Here is a 19,164-nt window from a genome sequence, read left to right as displayed (position 1 = left end):
TCTCCTCTGTTCCCTTCCTCCTGGGGTGTCCCCCCGGATCCCCCCCTTGCTCTGCTCACTGGGGCTCCCTTTTGGGAGTCCTCTGACTCACTGCTTAGGCTTGGAGATCTCGGGTCGTCATCATCACTCATTCTCCCTTCGGCTTCCTCCCCCTCGCTCTCTGTTTCCACCCTTCTCTGCGTCTCTGCTTCTGAACCCCTGACAGTATGTAACCTGAGGTACCACTGTATTTATTTATTTCGCAAACATATACACTGCTCGTGTGTGCAAAAACACACACACACACAAACAAAACAGCCTGAAAACAGTTGACAAAATAAAAATAAGAATAAAACAATACAATTGTGCCCAGGAAAAATGAACAGCAGCAAATTGAGGCTTTTAAAAAAAGTTGAAATAATAGTAGACTAAAAAAGCACATTAGCACTTGCACAGAGTTTTCCAAGCCTGTCTGAACAAGAATGCTTTTAAAGGTAAAGGTAAAGGGACCCCTGACCGTTAGGTCCAGTCGTGGCCAACTCTGGGGTTGCAGCACTCATCTCACTTTACTGGCCGAGGGAGCCGGCGTACAGCTTCCAAGTCATGTGGCCAGCAGGACTAAGCCGCTTCTGGCGAACCAGAGCAGTGCACGGAAACGCCGTTTACCTTCCTGCCGGAGCGGTACCTATTGATCTACTTGGACTTTGACGTGCTTTCGAACTGCTAGGTTGGCAGGAGCAGGGACCGAGCAATGGGAACTCACCCCGTCATTGCAGGGATTCAAACCGCCGACCTTCTGATCGGCACGTCCTAGGCTCTGTGGTTTAACCAAAAGGAGGACCGTAACATTGCCTACCGGATTTCAAGAGCCAGAGAGTTCCAAAGGGCAGGCGCTGCAGCCACACGAAACAATCAAGGCAGACCCATCGCAACCCGGATCCCGTTCCATTTCCTCCGGCGCGCTCAGAGAAGACTCAGGACCCCTTTTTCCATCTGCCCCACCCGAACAACACTCCTGTACCCCGCTGAAGATATGGGGAACCACTGGAAACTACAGTTGCAAGATTTAATCCCACCCCCTCCGGCAACAACCACTATCCAGACTCTCTGTTGGGGTGCAGAGTTGGGGAGCAGGCTGAGAAACTTGATCACCCCCCCCCCCCATTTCAAAGAGCACCCGTGATACGCAGGATGAGACCCACCCTGCCCACAGTCAAGTCATTTTGGACTCACAGCTGTCCATGGAGGCGCAGGTCAATTCTGTGTCCAGGGCAGCTGTTTATCAGCTCCGTCTGGTATGCAGGATGAGACCCTCCCTGCCCTCAGAGTGTCTCGCCAGAGTGGTGCATGCTCTGGTTATCCCCCGCTTGGACTACTGCAATGCGCTCTACGTGGGGCTACCTTTGAAGGTGACCCGGAAACTACAACTAATCCAGAATGCGGCAGCTAGACTGGTGACTGGGGGCGGCTGCTGAGACCACATAACACCGGTCTTGAAAGACCTACATTGGCTCCCAGTACGTTTCCGAGCACAATTCAAAGTGTTGGTGCTGACCTTTAAAGCCCTAAACGGCCCAGTATACCTGAAGGAGCGTCTCCACCCCCATCATTCTGCCCGGACGCTGAGGTCCAGCTCCGAGGGCCTTCTGGCGGTTCCCTCATTGCGAGAAGCAAAGCTACAGGGAACCAGGCAGAGGGCCTTCTCGGTGGTGGCACCCTCCCTGTGGAACGCCCTCCCATCAGATGTCAAAGAGATAAACAACTACTTGACGTTTAGAAGACCTCTGAAGGCAGCCCTGTTTAGGGAAGTTTTTAATGTGTGACATTTTAATGTATTTTTAATCTTTGTTGGCAGCAGCCCAGAATGGCCGGGGAAGCCCCGCCAGATGGGCAGGGTACAAATAATAAATTATTATTATTATTATTATTATGAATCCAATGCTCCGCATGCCCTGAGCAGCCAGACTTTTTTAGGCGTCACAGAGTTAAGCTATGGAACTCCATGCCACTTGAGGCAGCGATGGCCATGAATTTGGATGCCTTCAAACGAGGACTGTACAGATTCAAGGAAGGGGGAGAGGGCTATTGATGGGTAAGTAGCCAGAATGGCTATGCCCCCTATTCTAGAACTGGAGGAAGCGGCGCTTCTGAATCCCAGTTGCCGGGATTCTCCAGGAACGGAGAGTTGCGCTCGCACTCAGATCCTACTCCCTGGTTTCCCACGGGCGTCTGGCTGGCCCAGTAGCTGGATCCATCAGCTGCATCTTCTTGCGTTGTCGCGGGTTGGACTACATGACCGCCAGGTGTCCCTTCTGAGGCTACGATTCTACCCAACATCTTAAGTCTCGCTGGCCCCCCAGCAAAGAGAGAGAGAGAGAAGGGGGGAGGCAGGCAGAGCCTGGGGGCTGTAGGTTTGTGCGTGTGCTGGAGGAAAGGTGGTCCAGAGAGGATGCGGTTTCCATGGAAACCGGCAGGGAAGGATGCTCAGCGAGAGGTGTAGAGATGCCAGCCACCTACAGAAGCAGCCGCACAGAGCTCGTTCTCGGAAAACAGAGAGAGTCGACCAAAGAACGCTGAATTCTTTTCTACCTATCCTTCGCTCCACACCCCACACCCCCAATTACAGGCAATTTTAATTTTCCCTGTCAATGTGCCTTTCCTCGTTGTTAGTTTTCGAGGCGGACACATTTCCTCCCCCGATTTTAAAACAGTCTTTCAAATCCCCTACACACACCCCACCCTGTGGTTTTATAATCATCCGATTTTATATTTTTGGGGGTTTACAGCAGCGAAATACAACAACAACAACAACAACAACAACTACATAAATAAAATAAATACATAAATAAAATAAAACCGTGAGAAAATTAAAAAGGAATGCTAATTAACGGTTGTGGAAGGGTCTCTTCTTAATTGCCTGCACAGGCCTTGGCAATATAGGAGACGCTTGGAATGTAAAAACAGAAAAATGTCTGCTAGGTCTCTATAGCTGTGGAGTATTTGCAAACTTGGCGACCAGGAGATGTTTTAGGGAGCGCCAGACGAGGAGTTGTAGCCAAATACATCTGGGAGGTTCTCAATTGACAAAATAGTTTATTATTATTGGGGGTTAAACACACACCTCCCAAAAACTGCTCCCTGCTGAACGTTATAGCAAGAAAAATCGGTCCCTGGCCTTGCTTTTTTCTTCTCCTTTCCTCGTCCCTCCTCCTCGCGCCTTCCTCGCATGCCACGCCTTTGAGACGGCAAACGTGCATACTCACGTAATCGTGGAAGGTCTTGGCTTCGCTCGAGTGCTCGCACGTCTCCCTCCGGTCAGGTGCAGCGCAGTACAGGTCCCAGAAGACACTGTGGAGTGACGGGGGGGGGCAGAATTAAAATACGTAGCTCTGTCCTAGACCAGATCATGACTAATTTGCCCATCCAGCGAAGGGCCGAAGTGGTTGCTATAACTGCTTTATATACGTTCCAACACAAAATACCTTTAAAAGCAGGGTGCATAAAAACTGATGATTTTATAAAAAAATAAATTGATTATTTTGATTTAAATTGGATTTTTAAAATAAAATCCTTTTGGAGGAAACATCTTTCTAAAGATTTTCTATTTAAGTTACATTAGGAAAGAAGGATTTGTTTTAAGTTTTTCGTGTGTGCTAAAACTCTATTAACTGATGTGGTTCAACTTTTTTTTTAAAAAAAAACCACCTTTGACTGAGTTTTAGCATGGATACATATGCTATTATGTTGCTGCTTTAGCAAAATAAATTGTTTAAATTGTTATTATTTTTCTCCTACCAATGAAGTACAGCAGAAAAGTTGCCCAAATGTAAACAGTTCACTTATTAAAACTCACGGTAATTTCATGATTATCTGTCTATGTATTCTTAATAGTATAACCAAATCAGTCATTTTTTATATAACTGTCAGAACTACTCTGAAAATTTATTATTCCAAAAATGAAACCTCCCTCTGGTTGTAAATATTAAGATTATACCAGCAAGAATGAGTCTTTCTGCAAAAATATATATGATTTAAATCAAATATCACTGACTAGTGATTTAAATCCACCCTGTTTAAAAGAAAAACTTCTTATAAGGTTTCCTTTTTTTAAAAAAAAAAAACCCCAGACGTCAATCTTAATTAATTAATTAATCTTAATTAACCTTAATCTTAATGACGACATTGTCTTAATTGCCCGCGCAGACCCGCCAGAATAGACAAGTTTTCGGATGGCGTCACCGGGAAGTTAAAACAGGAAGCCCCCCTGCTGCAACTCTAGTGGCAGAGAGTTCCGCCGGACGAGGTCGAATGGGCTTCGCTAACTCGGGGAACACCGAACGACGCTCCTGCAGGCGGTTTCAGCGACCCATAGAATTGGAAGGGACCCTGAGGGCCAACTAGGGCTGAGCCCATGGGGCGCAGGAAATCCCACCCTTTCCCAATGTCCACCAAACTTTCTGGGATAATGAATTTTTTTTTTCCTGGGGGGAAACAATTGATTTAGTGTGATCTTATCTGTATCTGCAAATACACAGCGTATATGGCAAACCTTTTTCAAAGAGGGCCAAATTTGATGAAGTGAGCGCCGACCACAGCTGCTGAGCTTTCTTTAGGATTAAAGTTTTTGAGCTTTTTTCACTATTTTACCCCAAAGTTGTTGTTGAGGTTTTTTTAGGATTTTACCCCAGGACATATACTGCCACAGGGACCGGATTAAATCGACTGGCAGGCCAGATTAGGCCCCTGAAATGGACTCTGGACGTGTATAGGGGGTAATCCACTGGGAGCAAGACTATTTGGGGAACTGGGAGATGGGACTCGATGATTCTACAAATGGAAAAGGGACCGGCTTGTTTGTGGGTCATCCGGGGAGGGGGGGGGAGAGACACAAACCAAATTAAATAATTTATTTTGGAGTGATGTGTTAGTTAGCTGTTTACAGCCGTACCTTGGTTTTCGAACAGCTTAGTTCCCGAACGTTTTGGCTCCCGAACGCCGCCAACCCGGAAGTGACTGTTCCGGTTTGCGAACTATTTCTGGAAGCCGAACGTTCTAACGGGGCTTCCAATTGGCTGCAGGTTTCGGTGCTTGCGCAGAAGCGCTAAATCGCACTTTGCGCATGCGCAGAAGCTCTGAATCACGACCCGCGCGTGCACAATCTGTGGGTTACGAACCCACGTGTCTTGTGTGTGTGTGTGTATATATGTGTATGTGTGCGTATCTTGCTATAGAAATAGAAACATAAGGCTGTCGTCACGCTGCCATACGGCAGCTCAAACGGCTCTCCCCGCTCGGCGTTGGCGTTCATAGAATATGCGCATGCGCAGAAGCTCCGAATCATGACCTGTGTGCGCGCACGCGCAGCGCTGCAGGTTGCAAACACTGCGGGTTGCGAACCCGACTGTCTACACTGTGTGTGTGTGTGTATATATATATATATACACACACACACACACAGTGGTACCTCGGGTTAAGTACTTAATTCGTTCTGGAGGTCCGTTCTCAACCTGAGACTGTTCTTAACCTGAAGCACCACTTTAGCTAATGGGGCCTCCTGCTGCTGCCGTGCTGCGGGAGCACGATGTCTGTTCTCGTCCTGGAGCAAAGTTCTTAACCTGAAGCACTATTTCTGGGTTAGCAGAGTGTGTAACCTGAAGCGTATGTAACCTGAAGCATATGTAACCTGAGGTACTACTGTGTGTGTGTGTGTGTGTACACTGTATGTATACAGTGGTACCTCGGGTTACATACGCTTCAGGTTACATACGCTTCAGGTTACACACTCCACTAAGCCAGAAATAGTGCTTCAGGTTAAGAACTTTGCTTCAGGATAAGAACAGAAATCGTGCTCTGGCGGCACAGCGGTAGCAGGAGGCCCCATTAGCTAAAGTGGGGCTTCAGGTTAGGTACAGTTTCAGGTTAAGTACGGACCTCCGGAACGAATTAAGTACTTAACCCGAGGTACCACTGTATATATATATAAATATATATACTGTATATATATATAAACAGTATATAAAATATATATACTGTATATATATAAAATGTGCTATATGCATCTTGCTATAGAAATAGAAACGTAAGGCTGTCGTCACGCAGCGTAAACGGCTCTCCCAGCTCGGCGTTGGCATTCATTGAAGAACCCATGCTGCCCCAGTCTTGCCAGACTCTAGGGTTGTGCGCTCATCTCACTCTATAGGCCGGGAGCCAGCGCTGTCCGCAGACACTTCTGGGTCACATGGCCAGCGTGACAAAGCTGCATCTGGCGAGCCAGCGCAGCACACGGAACGCCGTTTACCTTCCCGCTGGTAAGCGGTACCTATTTATCTACTTGCACCCGGGGGTGCTTTCGAACTGCTAGGTTGGCAGGAGCAGGGACCGAGCAACGGGAGCGCACCCCGCCGCGGGGATTCGAACCGCCGGCCATGCGATCGGCAAGTCCTAGGCGCTGAGGTTTTACCCACAGCGCCACCCGCGTCCTATTGTGGCGAGTAGCCACTGATAAAAAGAAACCAAGAGAATAAAAAGAATTGGGAGGGGGGTGGCAGAGACACAGGAGAGAATGAGAAAGCAAGGAAATATTTGACCCTTGACTGGAGCGTTGGGGGGCTGCCAGGAAGGATTCCACACACCAAAAAAAAATAAGATGCATGCTATTCCGAGCAAACCCCATTCATCTCCCCTTCCCCACGAAAAAAAAAAATTGTGGCGCCGTTTGAAGGAGAAATTTGGGGGGAGACAAAAAGGGAACGCATTTATCAGTTGAGGTCTCAGCCCCTCAACTCTCCTCTGCGCGCCCCCCCCCACCGAAAAATGAGGCAGTTTTTTTCCTCCGTTCCAAATTATATCCATGTGTGGAGAAACAAGGGAGCCAGGCTGTATAGAGTGCAGGGAGGGGATATTTCCGGGGTTTTTTTTTTTTTGGGGGGGGAGAACGAGGAAGCGGAGGGAGAGAGAGGAGGTTTTGAATGCGTTCCAGTTCTGCCAGAAGCCAGAAGCCGAAGGGAAAGGGGGGGGGAGGAACTATACTTGGCTTTATTAAATAGGAACACACACCCCCAAAAAATCTGGGATCTCCACCCCCCCTGCAAAAAAAAACTTGTGCCAAAGTTTTGAACTCGTTTTTTACCTTGGGTTTTCGGGTGTTAACGGCAAACCCCGATCACACAGGTTGTATGGGGGGGCTATACAAAACAAGCCCCCCCCTCCCGGTACAAAACCTTTGACACAAGTTTGGAGGGGACCCCAAATTTCTGGGTTCCGATTTAATATACTTTCCAACGCCAAGCTCTTTTAAAAATTTCTGCCCCCTGAATTGAGGCTGTACTTTAATGTTGTGTTTTAATCTCGTTTTTAAGTTGTATTTTAATCAATTGTTTTGATACCTGGTGTTAGCCGCCCGGAGCCCGGTCTTGGCTGTGGAGGGCGGGGTATAAATAAAATTTATTATTATTATTATTATTTATTTTTAAATCTGCAGGTCACCGGGAACCTCACAACTGCCTAGAATCACATAATTGCATGGCAGATGAAGGTGATTGACTTCATGGAATTGGCTGAGATGACTGGCAGAATCCGAGACCAGGGAGAAGAGTCGGTGGAAGAAGACTGGAAGAAATTTAAAGACTACTTAAAGAAATATTATAAAATTAATGAATGTTAGAAAGATGTTGGATAGAAACTAAGTGGTTTCCAGCTGTAATGCTTCAGGAGATATGAAAAAAGGATTATAAATGGGTAAAGGTTTAATGGTAAGGATTTGCTGAACTAACAAACTGAAATGGAATACAAAGAAGGGAAGTATGAGGAGGTCGGAGGAAATAAGGGTATGGAAGTTATGTTATTGAAAATTAATGTGTGTTTTTAACTGCTTATTATTTTGTATGTTTATTTTTTATTTTTTCTTATATTCAAATTTTTTTCTCAATAAATATCTTTAAAAAAAATAAATAGAATCACATAATTGCAGAGAGAGATGGGTCCCCCAGCGGACATCTAGCTCAATCCCCCTGATACAGGCGTCGCCTCGACGGGCAGTGCAAAATTTAGTATAGCAGCGCCATCAAGTTAATTATTTCCAGGTTGGCGTTGGTGGAGTGGTCAGAGTGTCGGGCCAGGATCTGGGAGGGTTCAGGGTTCAAATCCCGCCGCAATGGACCATGAAGCTCCCGTTAGGTGACGCTGGGGCACCCAGCGACTCACTCTCAGCCCAACCTATCTCGCAAGGTTGTCGTTAAGATAACATGGGGAATGGGTAGAGGACCCTGTAGGTGGACAGCAAACGTAATCCAAGAAATAAATATTATTGAAACTGATTAGCCATCTTTTATTAGAATTCATCATGCGAAAGGCTAGTCTGGATGAATCCCTAGCTGGAATTAAGATTGCCGGAAGAAATATCAACAACCTCAGATATGCAGATGACACAACCTTGATGGCGGAAAGTGAGGAGGAATTAAAGAACCTTTTAATGAGGGTGAAAAGAGGAGAGCGCAAAATATGGTCTGAAGCTCAACATCAAAAAAACGAAGATCATTGCCACTGGTCCCATCACCTCCTGGCAAATAGAAGGGGAAGAAATGGAGGCAGTGAGAGATTTTATTTTCTTGGGCTCCATGATCACTGCAGATGGTGACAGCAGCCACGAAATTAAAAGACGCCTGCTTCTTGGGAGAAAAGCGATGACAAACCTAGACAGCATCTTAAAAAGCAGAGACATCACCTTGCCAACAAAGGTCCGTCTAGTTAAAGCTCTGGTTTCCCCAGCAGTGATGTATGGAAGTGAGAGCTGGACCATAAAGAAGGCTGATGGCCGAAGAATGGATGCTTTTGAATTCTGGTGCTGGAGGAGACTCTTGAGAGTCCCATGGACTGCAAGAAGATCAAACCTCTCCATTCTGAAGGAAATCAGCCCTGAGTGCTCTCTGGAAGGACAGATCCTGAAGCTGGAGCTCCAATACTTTGGCCACCTCATGAGAAGAGAAGACTCCCTGGAAAAGACCCTGATGTTGGGAAAGATGGAGGGCAGAAGGAGAAGGGGACGACGGAGGATGAGATGGTGGAACAGTGTTCTTGAAGCTACCAGCATGAGTTTGACCAAACTGCAGGAGGCAGTGGAAGACAGGAGTGCCTGGCGTGCTCTGGTCCAGGGGGTCACCAAGAGGCGGACACGACTAAACGACTCAACAACAACAACAAAATTGTTCCAAGAGACCACGCTGTGGACTAGAAACTTAAACAGGCTTGCTCTTTTTTTCTTTGAAATCAGAGGTCTTCACAGCATGGGGAGCCTGGCTTCCTGACCCTGGATGTACCACGATCGAGCGTTTCTGCCTAATCATTTTTTTGTCACAAGTCATCGTGGACCTAGGAAGTGTTTTATATGGCGGGAATCCCAAACTCATACCAACGTCGGGTTTTCAAACCTCTAGTCTGATGAAGAGTTCTGCGTTACTGCAAAGCTTGCATGCTATTTCATGAGATTTTGGGAGTCAGCCTAAAATAAGGTTTCGAGGGAGGGCATTTGGGGGGGGGGCATGGTTGACATGACCGAGGCCTATACATCTATGCCCAGTTTTGAGAAGGTTGGGGGAAGAAATGTCCTTCTCCCCCTAACATGAGAACCTAGTGGGAGTCAGAACAGGCAAAAGGAAGGAGTTCGAGTTCAGCTGTGGAACAGAGGCAGCGATGGCCACCGACAGCTTTAACATGAAATCTCTGGGTTGCGGGTTCGAGTCTGACCTTGGGCCAAAGATTCCTGCGTTATGGCGGTGGGGGTTGGACTGGATGACCCTTGGGATCCCTTCCAACTCAGTTTTGCTAATAATTCGCTGTCAACCAATATGTAGTCTATTGTGCCCTTCCAACTCTACAAATCTAGGGTTCTGGGATTGGGCAAAGTCGTGATGGGGGTTTCTAGCTGACATTCTGCCTCTGCTATTGGGGGCAGCGATGCCTCGGAGTACAAAATGGAGAGGGTCCTGCTGGGGAGGGAATATGGTTGGCCACTGAATTTGGCCTGACCCAGCCACTGGCAACAACAATGTTGTTGTTTAGTCGTTTAGCCGTGTCCGCCTCTTTGTGACCCCCTGGACCAGAGCACGCCAGGCCCTCCTGTCTTCCTCTGCCTCCCGCAGTTTGGTCAAACTCATGCTGGCAGCTTCGAGAACACTGTCCCACCATCTCGTCCTCCATCGTCCCCTTCTCCTTGCGCCCTCCATCTTTCCCAACATCAGGGTCTTTTCCAGGGAGTCTTCTCTTCTCATGAGGTGGCCAAAGTCTTGGAGCCTCAGCTTCAGGATCTGTCCTTCCAGTGAGCACTCAGGGCTGATTTCCTTCCGAATGGAGAGGTTTGATCTTCTTGCAGTCCATGGGACTCTCAAGAGTCTCCTCCAGCACCAGAATTCAAAAGCATCCATTCTTCAGCGATCGGCCTTCTTTATGGTCCAGCTCTCACTTCCATACATCACTGCTGGGGAAACCATAGCTTGAACTATACGGACCTTTGTTGGCAAGGTGATGTCTCTGCTGTTTAAGATGTTGTCGATTCCTAAATGGAGCCTCCATGGACAGAGACAGTCTACCTTAGAGTGGTCACACACGTGCGCGCACCCACCCACCCACCCCTCCCTGGACAGCTCCAGGCCCCCTCCCACACCCCACCCTTTTGAAAAGGACGTAAAACGTACTTACCACCACCAGGCGTGCAGAAATCCGGGCGGTTCCCCGAGCGTGATGTTTTTTTCCCACCGGATCTGGCCCAAAAAAACACACCCCACAACTCAGTTAAGACAGGCTGGAGGGAAAGTGGTTTGGTACCCCAAGTGGGGGAAACTTCTAGGGGAGAATGCAAAGGGAAGGATGCCCCGGAGGTTGGGGCGACGACGACGCAGATGTGCGTCGGGGGCAGAACGCCTGCTTGACCTGCAGAATGTCACTCCTTGGCGCCCGCTATTAAAAAAACCAGCTCTTTCCTCGGAGCAGGAGACTTAGAAATTTATTTTTAGAGGGTGTGTGCCGTTGCTTCACAGGTAACAGCAGCTGCTGGGCTTGCAGAACGTCTCCAGGCATGGGCTGGGAAGGACACCTGCCCCCCACTGCTGCCAGTCCGTGTTGGCGTTCAGTCCGTGTTGCGTTCAGCGAATTACCATATTTTTCGCTCTATAGGACGCACCTTGTTTTAGAGGGGGAGAACAAGAATAACTCTCCCCCTCTCTGCTCAGCGCCCCTTCAGCGAAGCGGCAGGAAAAACGGAGCCCCTTCCATTTCTCCTCCCGCTTGGCTGAAGGGGCGCTGCGCAGCTCTCCCTCTCTGCTGAAGCCAGGAGAGTCTTGCTCTCCCAGCTTCAGCAAAAGGAACCCGAAGCCTCCGGAGCACAGTGGCTATCCCTGAAGCCTTCGCAGCGCAGCGCAAGTTCCCGCTGTGCTCCGGAGGCTTCGGGTTCCTTTCGCTGAAGCCAGGAGAGTCTTGCTCTCCCGCTGCGCTCCAAAGGCTTCAGGCGGCTATCCCTGAAGCCTGGAGAGAGAGAGGGTTGGTGCACGCTGACGCCTCTCGATCTCCAGGCTTCAGCGAAAGCAATGCGAAGACTCCGGAGCGTGAAGGGAGTGCTCCCTCTGCGCTTCGGAGGCTTCGCGTTGCTATCGCTGAAGCCAAGGAGCCTGCATTCGCTCCATAAGACGCACACACATTTCCCCTTAATTTTTGAGGGGTGGGGACATTTTATCATATGTGGTGGGATTGTAAGGTAATTTAAAAAAAATTGGGAAATGATATACAACGAATTGAAGAAAGTGTTTCATTTAACATTTGTTTAAAAACCTGAGGCATTTTTGTTGGGGATTGTAGGGAAAGACCTGCCCAAAAAGTTGAAAAACATCTTCATGTATGCGACATCGGCCGCGAGAGTTTTGGTAGCACAAGGTTGGAAGACCGAAGAAACCCCAACTACAGAATCATGGCAAGAAAAATTGATGGACTATGCAGAACTGGCAAAACTGACATACAAGCTACGGGACAAGGATAACTGTGATGAATGGGAACCCTTTACAACGTATCTGAAGACGCAACAAAGCGAACTGCTTGGCAGGTTTTGAATAAACATTCACAAACTTTTTATTGATAATAATCAGCTAAATAGTTTGAGGATCTATACAACTGTGTAACATGCAGAAAACAGCATTCTTTGAGAAACCAAAGACTGGAACTGAGGGAAGTCGGGGGGAGGGAGGAAAAATGGGGGGGGGGAGACAAGGATGATATGTTTTTGGATAATATGTCTTATTATAATTTTGAATAAATAAAAAAAAAATGGAGGGGGAAAAGTGCATCCTATAGAGCGAAAAATACGGTATTTGCTTCCCCCGTCTCCCCAAAATAAAATAAACAGATACTTCTTTTTTTGCAGGTTATGGCTCTGCCCCCATCCCATCTTCCAGACCCCCATCTCCTCACCTCTGAGAGGAAGGTCTGTGCTGATTTCTGCGCCCCGATGTGTAGAAGGTATTCATAAACGTACAACGCCAACCTGGAGGGGTAAGAAGCGTCAGTCAAGAGCCTGCCGGGCCTGGATAGCTCAGTTGGTGAGATCAGGGTGCCGAAAATACCAAGGTTGCGGGTTCGATTTCCGGTCATTTCAGGGGGTTGGTCTAGATGACCGCCAGGGAACCCTCCAAGTCTATGGTTTCTGATTCTATTATGCTTCCCCCTCCCCAAAGCCCCCTTTCTACCTATTCCCAGCAAATCCTTTGCGTGGGGATGAGGACCGTATCCGGCCCCTTTCAAATACTGCTGGGCTCCCAGCTAACCAGCAGGACCAATGGCTAGCGTTGGTGCAAAGAGATGCTATTTCGAAAAGAGGCATTCTCTCCTGAGAGGGGAAAAGGTGTCTTAAGAACAGGGGCAACAGCTATAACCTGCGACGGCGATGTTCTACGCTCCCCTGTCGGAGGCAGTAAACTCCTCTGGATAATATCAATCGCCGGGAACCACAAGTTGGAAGCAGCGCCAGATTTTGGCGATTTCCCTGAACCAGGTGCCGAGCAGTAAAGGTAAAGGGACCCCTGACCATTAGGTCCAGTCGTGGCCGACTTTGGGATTGCGGCGCTCATCTCGCTTTATTGGCCAAGGGAGCCGGCGTACAGCTTCCGGGTCATGTGGCCAGCAGGACTAAGCCGCTTCTGGCGAACCAGAGCAGCGCACGGAAATGCCGTTTACCTTCCTGCCGGAGTGGTACCTATTGATCTACTTGCACTTTGTGCTTTCAAACTGCTAGGTTGGCAGGAGCAGGGACCGAGCAACGGGAGCTCACCCCGTCATTGCGGGGATTCAAAACGCCAACCTTCTGATCGGCAAGCCCTAGGCTCTGGGGTTTAACCCACAGCACCACCTTATACCGAGCAGACGGGGGCACAAAAATATCACAATTATTATTTATTAGATTTGTCGGCCGCTCTTCCAACCGCAGAACCCAGGGTGGTTGGCAGCAGGAAAATGCAAGATAGCAAAACACACAATACATAAGAATGTGCTTTCATTGCTCAGCTATGATCCAGGGTCCTAGTCCTCATGGACCTGAATAACCGTAAAATCGTGGAGTTTGCAATGCAGGAACTTCAGGTGAAGAATGCAAGGCAAGATGTGCTTCGAACCTCTGCTTAAAAACCTCCAAGGAAGGAGACCACCTCCAGAGGGAGTCTGTTCCACTGCAGAACAGCTTTTACTATACAGGATGCTAGCATAACAACAGGGACACAGGTGGCGCTGTGGGTTAAACCACAGAGCCTAGAACTTGCCGATCAGAAGGTCGGCGGTTCGAATCCCTGCAATGACGGGGTGAGCTCCCGTTGCTCGGTCCCTGCTCCTGCCCACCTAGCAGTTCGAAAGCGCGTCAAAGTGCAAGTAGATAAATAGGTACCACTCCGGCGGGAAGGTAAACGGCGTTTCCGTGTGCTGCTCTGGTTCGCCAGAAGCGGCTTAGTCCTGCTGGCCACATGACCCAGAAGCTGTACGCCGGCTCCCTCGGCCAATAAAGCGAGATGAGCGCCGCAACCCCAGAGTCGGCCACGAATGGACCTAATGGTCAGGGGTCCCTTTACCTTTACCTTTTAGCATAACAACAACAAGAACAACAACAACAGCACCAGCACAAGCATATATTTCCTATTTTCACAATACAGTGGTCCCTCGGTTCTCTAACTTAATCCATTTCGGAAATTCCGTTCCAAAACCAAAGCATTCCAAAACCAAGGCGCGCTGCTTTCCCACAGAAAGCAATGCAGAACGGATTAATCCGTTCCAGGCTTTTAAAAACAGCCCCTCAAACAGCTATTTCATGTGAATTTCACTATTGAACGAGACTGTCGATCCACAACATGAAATTGATAAAACAATGTACTGCAGTCACACAATCCATCCATCAGTAGCTTGTACTGGGTTCCACGCAGTCACAAAAGCGCCACGACGACAAAAACGCAAAAATAAATATGGTGGTGCAAAAATAAATATGGTGGTGCCTCGGTTTAAGTACTTAATTCGTTCCGGGGGTTCGTTCTTAACCTGAAACTGTTCTTAACCTGAAGTACCCTTTAGCTAATGGGGCCTCCTGCTGCTGCCGCACGATTTCTGTTCTCATCCTGAAGCAAAGTTCTTAACACGAGGTACTATTTCTGGGTTAGCAGAGTCTGTAACCTGAAGTGTCTGTAACCTGAAGCATATGTAACCTCAGCGTAACACTCAAATCGGAAGAGCGACACTCAAAACAGAGCACTTTCGGCCGAAAAAAGTTCGCAAACTGGAACATTTACTTCCAGGTTTGCCCTGTTTGGGTTCCAAGTCGTTTCAGAACCAAGGCATTTGAGAACCAAGGTAACACTGTCATTCATTTTGGTGCATTCATGAATCTTCTCATTAGGTACCTGTATGAATACAGGTAAAGGTAAAGGGACCCCTGACCATCAAGTCCAGTCGTGACCGACTCTGGGGTTGCGGCGCTCATCTCGCTTTACTGGCCGAGGGAGCCGGTGTACAGCTTCCGGGTCATGTGGCCAGCATGACTAAGCCGCTTCTGGCGAACCAGAGCAGCGCACGGAAACGTCGTTTACCTTCCCGCCGGAGTGGTACCTATTTATCTACTTGCTTTCGAACTGCTAGGTTGGCAGGAGCAGGGACCAAGCAACGGGAGCTCACCCCGTCTCAGGGATTCGAACCGCCGACCTTCGGATCGGCAAGTCCTAGGCTCTGTGGTTTAACCCACAGCGCCTATTTAATAAATTTATAGGCTGCTTTGTGGGAGAAAAAACTTAACGCGGGACGAGTTGTAATTCTCACATTGCAGGGGGCTGGACCATAGCGGTCAACTTTCCCCTTTTCTTGCGAGGAATCCTATTCGGAATAAGGGAATTTCCCTTTAAAAAAGGGAAACGTTGACAGCTTTGGGTTGGACAAAATGACTTCTGGACTTCTAACCCTGCAAAGCTAGGCATCTTGGATAAAGGGCAAAAACAATATACGCTTTCCCCCGGAAAATAAAATAAAATAACCATTTTGGCAAACTCTGGAGTGAAACGAAACTAAAAATTGTTACAGCAAAATAAACAACAACTGGATAGTAACTCGGCTGGTTAGAGAGTGGCTTCATTGGAAGGGGTTATAATAAATAATAATAATAATAATAATAATAATAATAATAATAATAATAATAATTTATTTATACCCTGTCCATCTGGCTGGGTTTCCCCAGCCACTCTGGGCGGCTTCCAACAAAATATTAAAATACAATAGTCCATCAAGCATTAAAAGCTTCCCTAAACAGGGCTGCCTTTAGATGTCTTCTCAAAAAGTAGGCTAGAGGACTTCCGCGGTCCCTTCCAGCACGACAATTTTACAATTCTATAACCCCCCCCCCAAAAAAAACCCCAATATAAATATGCAACGCACAGACATTTTAATCCGAATCGCAGATCCTAAACTCTGTATGTGTGGATGGCCAGTCCACGGCTCAGTGCCTGGTAAGCCGCAGGTAGACTGCGTCTGTGGCTGGGGGCTCGATTCTTAGCCATCACCATTGCTCAGAGTTCCCCCTTTGGGGCTGAATTTTTTTGGGGGGGGGCAGGGAATTGGTGATGAAGACTTGTGCTCTAATCAATTTGCCATTAGCCCTTGTTCAGAGCCTCATCCTCTCCCCAAAAAATAAATAGTTGCCCAGGATGGCTTCTGGATGTGGCTGGATGCAGCCCCCCCAAAAATGTTCCTGCGTGCCCCCCCACCCCAAAACTGTCCACCAGGTCTGTCCAAACATTTGGGGGGAAAGCAAGTTACGAGCAGGACATCTCAACTTGACAACACCCTCTAAGGTCCAGTGCACATCCATATTTTTTTGGGGGGGGACACACACACTCTGCCCCCACACCCTCTTTTCACGTCCCCCCCACGAAATACTTTCAGACTCTCTCTGCCCCCCCAACTCCAAAGTCCCCTTCTCTGTTGTGGCCCTATCCATGAAACCACACACAAACCCATAGCACCCCCCAAAAACTAATTTTCCTTTTGACAGAGCCCATGAATTGCTAGGGAAGTAAAGGGGTGGGGAGGCAGGTCAGGACCCCCCCCCCAGCTTTGAAACACCCCCCAGGCCTGCTTCTGATTCATGGAGGCGGGGGGGGGGGTCCTCCGCCTGGGAAACTCGACACTGGAAGTTTGCAGAGAAGAGTTGGGCTGATTTTGGGAAACGGGCTCCCCAAATCTCCAAAGGAAATTGATGTTTGGGGGGGCTGTCTTTTTTGGGGAGGGGGTCCCGCTGCCTGATAAAACTCCCTTTGGGAAGTTTCGGGAGTGCATTTGGAGTGGGGAAGGGGGGGTGAGTGAAACCGGGCTGATTTTTTGGGGGGGTGGGAGACGGGGGTGCCCAAATTTTAGGGAAATTGATATTTGGGAAACTGGTATTTGGTAAGATGTTCCACCGTCTGAAAAGCGAGGAAGTTTCAGGAGTCGGTTTTTCTCTGATGGGGGGAGGCGAGTGGAGCTGATATGGGGGGGGGGGAAGACCCCCAAATTTCCAAGGGGGGTATTTTGGGGAGGAGAAACTCCACCTTGGAAGTTTTAGGCTTTCATTTTTTGTGTGCGTGGTGAGGGTTTAGGCTGAGAGGCACTAAGCTGATTTTTTTTGGGGGGGGCGTCTCTAGATTTCCAAAGAAAGGGGTCTTGTCGGGGTGGTCGTGGTTTTTTCTTTCGGGGGGGTAGGGAAGGAGGGAGGGGGTTTCCAACTCACTTCTCTCGCGCCTGCCCGTCGGAAGGTACGCCGGAGCCTTTCCCTTTGGCGTACATGGCTGGCTACGGGGTGGGGGTCTCTCCGGCGTCTCTGGAGGGAGGGGGGGTCCGCACCTGCATCTAGAGGCGGGATCGGGGCCGCCACCCCAGGGAGCATCGCCGCATGGCGCCTTCAAATGCTCCTCGGCTCCAGGAAGCGGCGGGCGCGCCAGGCTCGACGCCGCGGCGGTGATGGCTCCTCCGGGCGCGCTGCAAGAGACCCTCCCTCCCTCCTCGCTTTGGCTTTTCTCTCTCCCCCCCACCCCCCTTAAAAAAAAAATCCTCTTTTTTTTTCAGTGGCTCTTCCGAGGAAGAAGCGCCCTCCCTCTTCGACTGCAACGCGCGCGCTCTTAAAAGGGCAACGGCGCCGTCGGAAAGGAGTGGGGCGCGCGCGCGTGCGTTTTTGGAGACGCGTGTTCCTTCCATCGCCAGGTAAAAAAGGATGCTTGGATAACCTGACCTGCGGCGCCGGGTTTACCTGTAATCCAAACAAGCTGTAGCTCACCCCTAAAAAAATTTATACACAAAGAACATTGGGATTCATTGATTGTATGGGGAAATAAATTGTGAAGGTATATGAAAATATACCTGTAAGCTAAACAAGCTATAGCTCGCCCCTCAAAAAACTATACACAAATAACATTGGGATTTATTGATTGTATGGGAAAATAAATAGGGAAGCTATATGAAAATATCTGGCAAGGACCCCATTACATACAAAGATTAAAAGTACAACAGTGGCAAATGGCTTGAGATCCCTATTAGTTCCATAAATTACCATATAGCATATATTCAACACAAAAAATAGCAACAATTTGTTGTTGACAAAGGACAGCTGGACATAGATAGGGCCCCATTACCTCCAGTAAATTAGGGCCTCATCAAAACAAAATCCGGCCCTTATCCTGACATGTGTAGGTGCCAACTCCCCTGGGGCCTAGGTGCCCAAGCACCCGCAAAATTCCCTATGAAGGGCGCCCACAAATTTCTTTTAAAAAATAAATAGATATGCTTTTCAGGTTTATACAGCTCATTAAATTTACCATCATTTTAACGTATCAAAACTTGACTTCCCCCTCTTTCTGCAGTTCCCTAAATTTATTTTTAATATCTTCTGCATATTCCAAATTCACTTAATTTGCTCATTTATTCATCAATATTAAATATATGATCTTATGAAACTGCAGGCTGTTACAATAGCCCTGCCAGTGTTCTGATCTGTTTACAGTTTATCTGTAAATATTCAGTAAACAGTTTCCATTCTTTTATAAAATGTTTCGCTATTTCTGCATATTCCATAAGGTTTTTGTATCCATTTTTTCGTTTGCTGGGACTTTTTCTTTTTTCCATTCTGGGGCAAGTAACATTCTTGCCGCTGTAGTAAAGGTAAAGGGACCCCTGACCATTAGGTCCAGTCGTGGCCGACTCTGGGGTTGCGGCGCTCATCTCACTTTATTGGCCGAGGGAGCCGGCGTACAGCTTCCGGGTCATGTGGCCAGCATGACCAAGCCACTTCTGGTGAACCAGAGCAGCGCACGGAAACGCCGTTTACCTTCCCGCCGGAGCGGTACCTATTTATCTACTTGCACTTTGACGTGCTTTCGAACTGCTAGGTTGGCAGGAGCAGGGACCGAGCAACGGGAGCTCACCGCATCATTGCGGGGGTTCGAACCGCCGACCTTCTGATCGGCAAGTCCTAGGCTCTGTGGTTTAACCCACAGCACCACTCGCGTTCCATGCCGCTGTAGTAGCCTACATAAATAACATCCCGGAGGGCCAATCTCTGCCACTTTCAAGGCCCATACAGGGTTTCTTCCAAGAGCACAAGGTTGCAAAATGCAGGCCCACAGGAAACTTGCCCAGAAATTTGAACCCTTCCCTTCA

General features: G+C 48.4%; 1 protein-coding gene across 1 annotated transcript in view; it reads right to left on the bottom strand.

Moving 5' to 3' along the window:
• The window catches only part of SSBP4 (single stranded DNA binding protein 4), a 44,267-nt gene extending 26,744 nt beyond the window's left edge, over nt 1-17,523 (bottom strand). Inside the window, exons 1-4 of the mRNA XM_082206525.1 lie at nt 17,243-17,523; nt 12,430-12,502; nt 10,672-10,733; nt 3,243-3,327 (exon numbers count right to left, since the gene is read on the bottom strand). Of these exons, the coding sequence (XP_082062651.1) occupies nt 3,243-3,327; nt 10,672-10,733; nt 12,430-12,502; nt 17,243-17,298 (276 nt within the window). The 5' untranslated portion in view covers nt 17,299-17,523. The remainder of the gene's footprint in view (nt 1-3,242; nt 3,328-10,671; nt 10,734-12,429; nt 12,503-17,242) is intronic.
• Nucleotides 17,524-19,164: the final 1,641 nt, after the last annotated feature.

The sequence above is a fragment of the Podarcis vaucheri genome (genome assembly GCF_965113315.1).
Source record: "Podarcis vaucheri genome assembly, chromosome: 18".
NCBI classification, from domain to species: domain Eukaryota; kingdom Metazoa; phylum Chordata; class Lepidosauria; order Squamata; family Lacertidae; genus Podarcis; species Podarcis vaucheri.
This window is presented reverse-complemented; position numbering and strand designations above follow the sequence as displayed.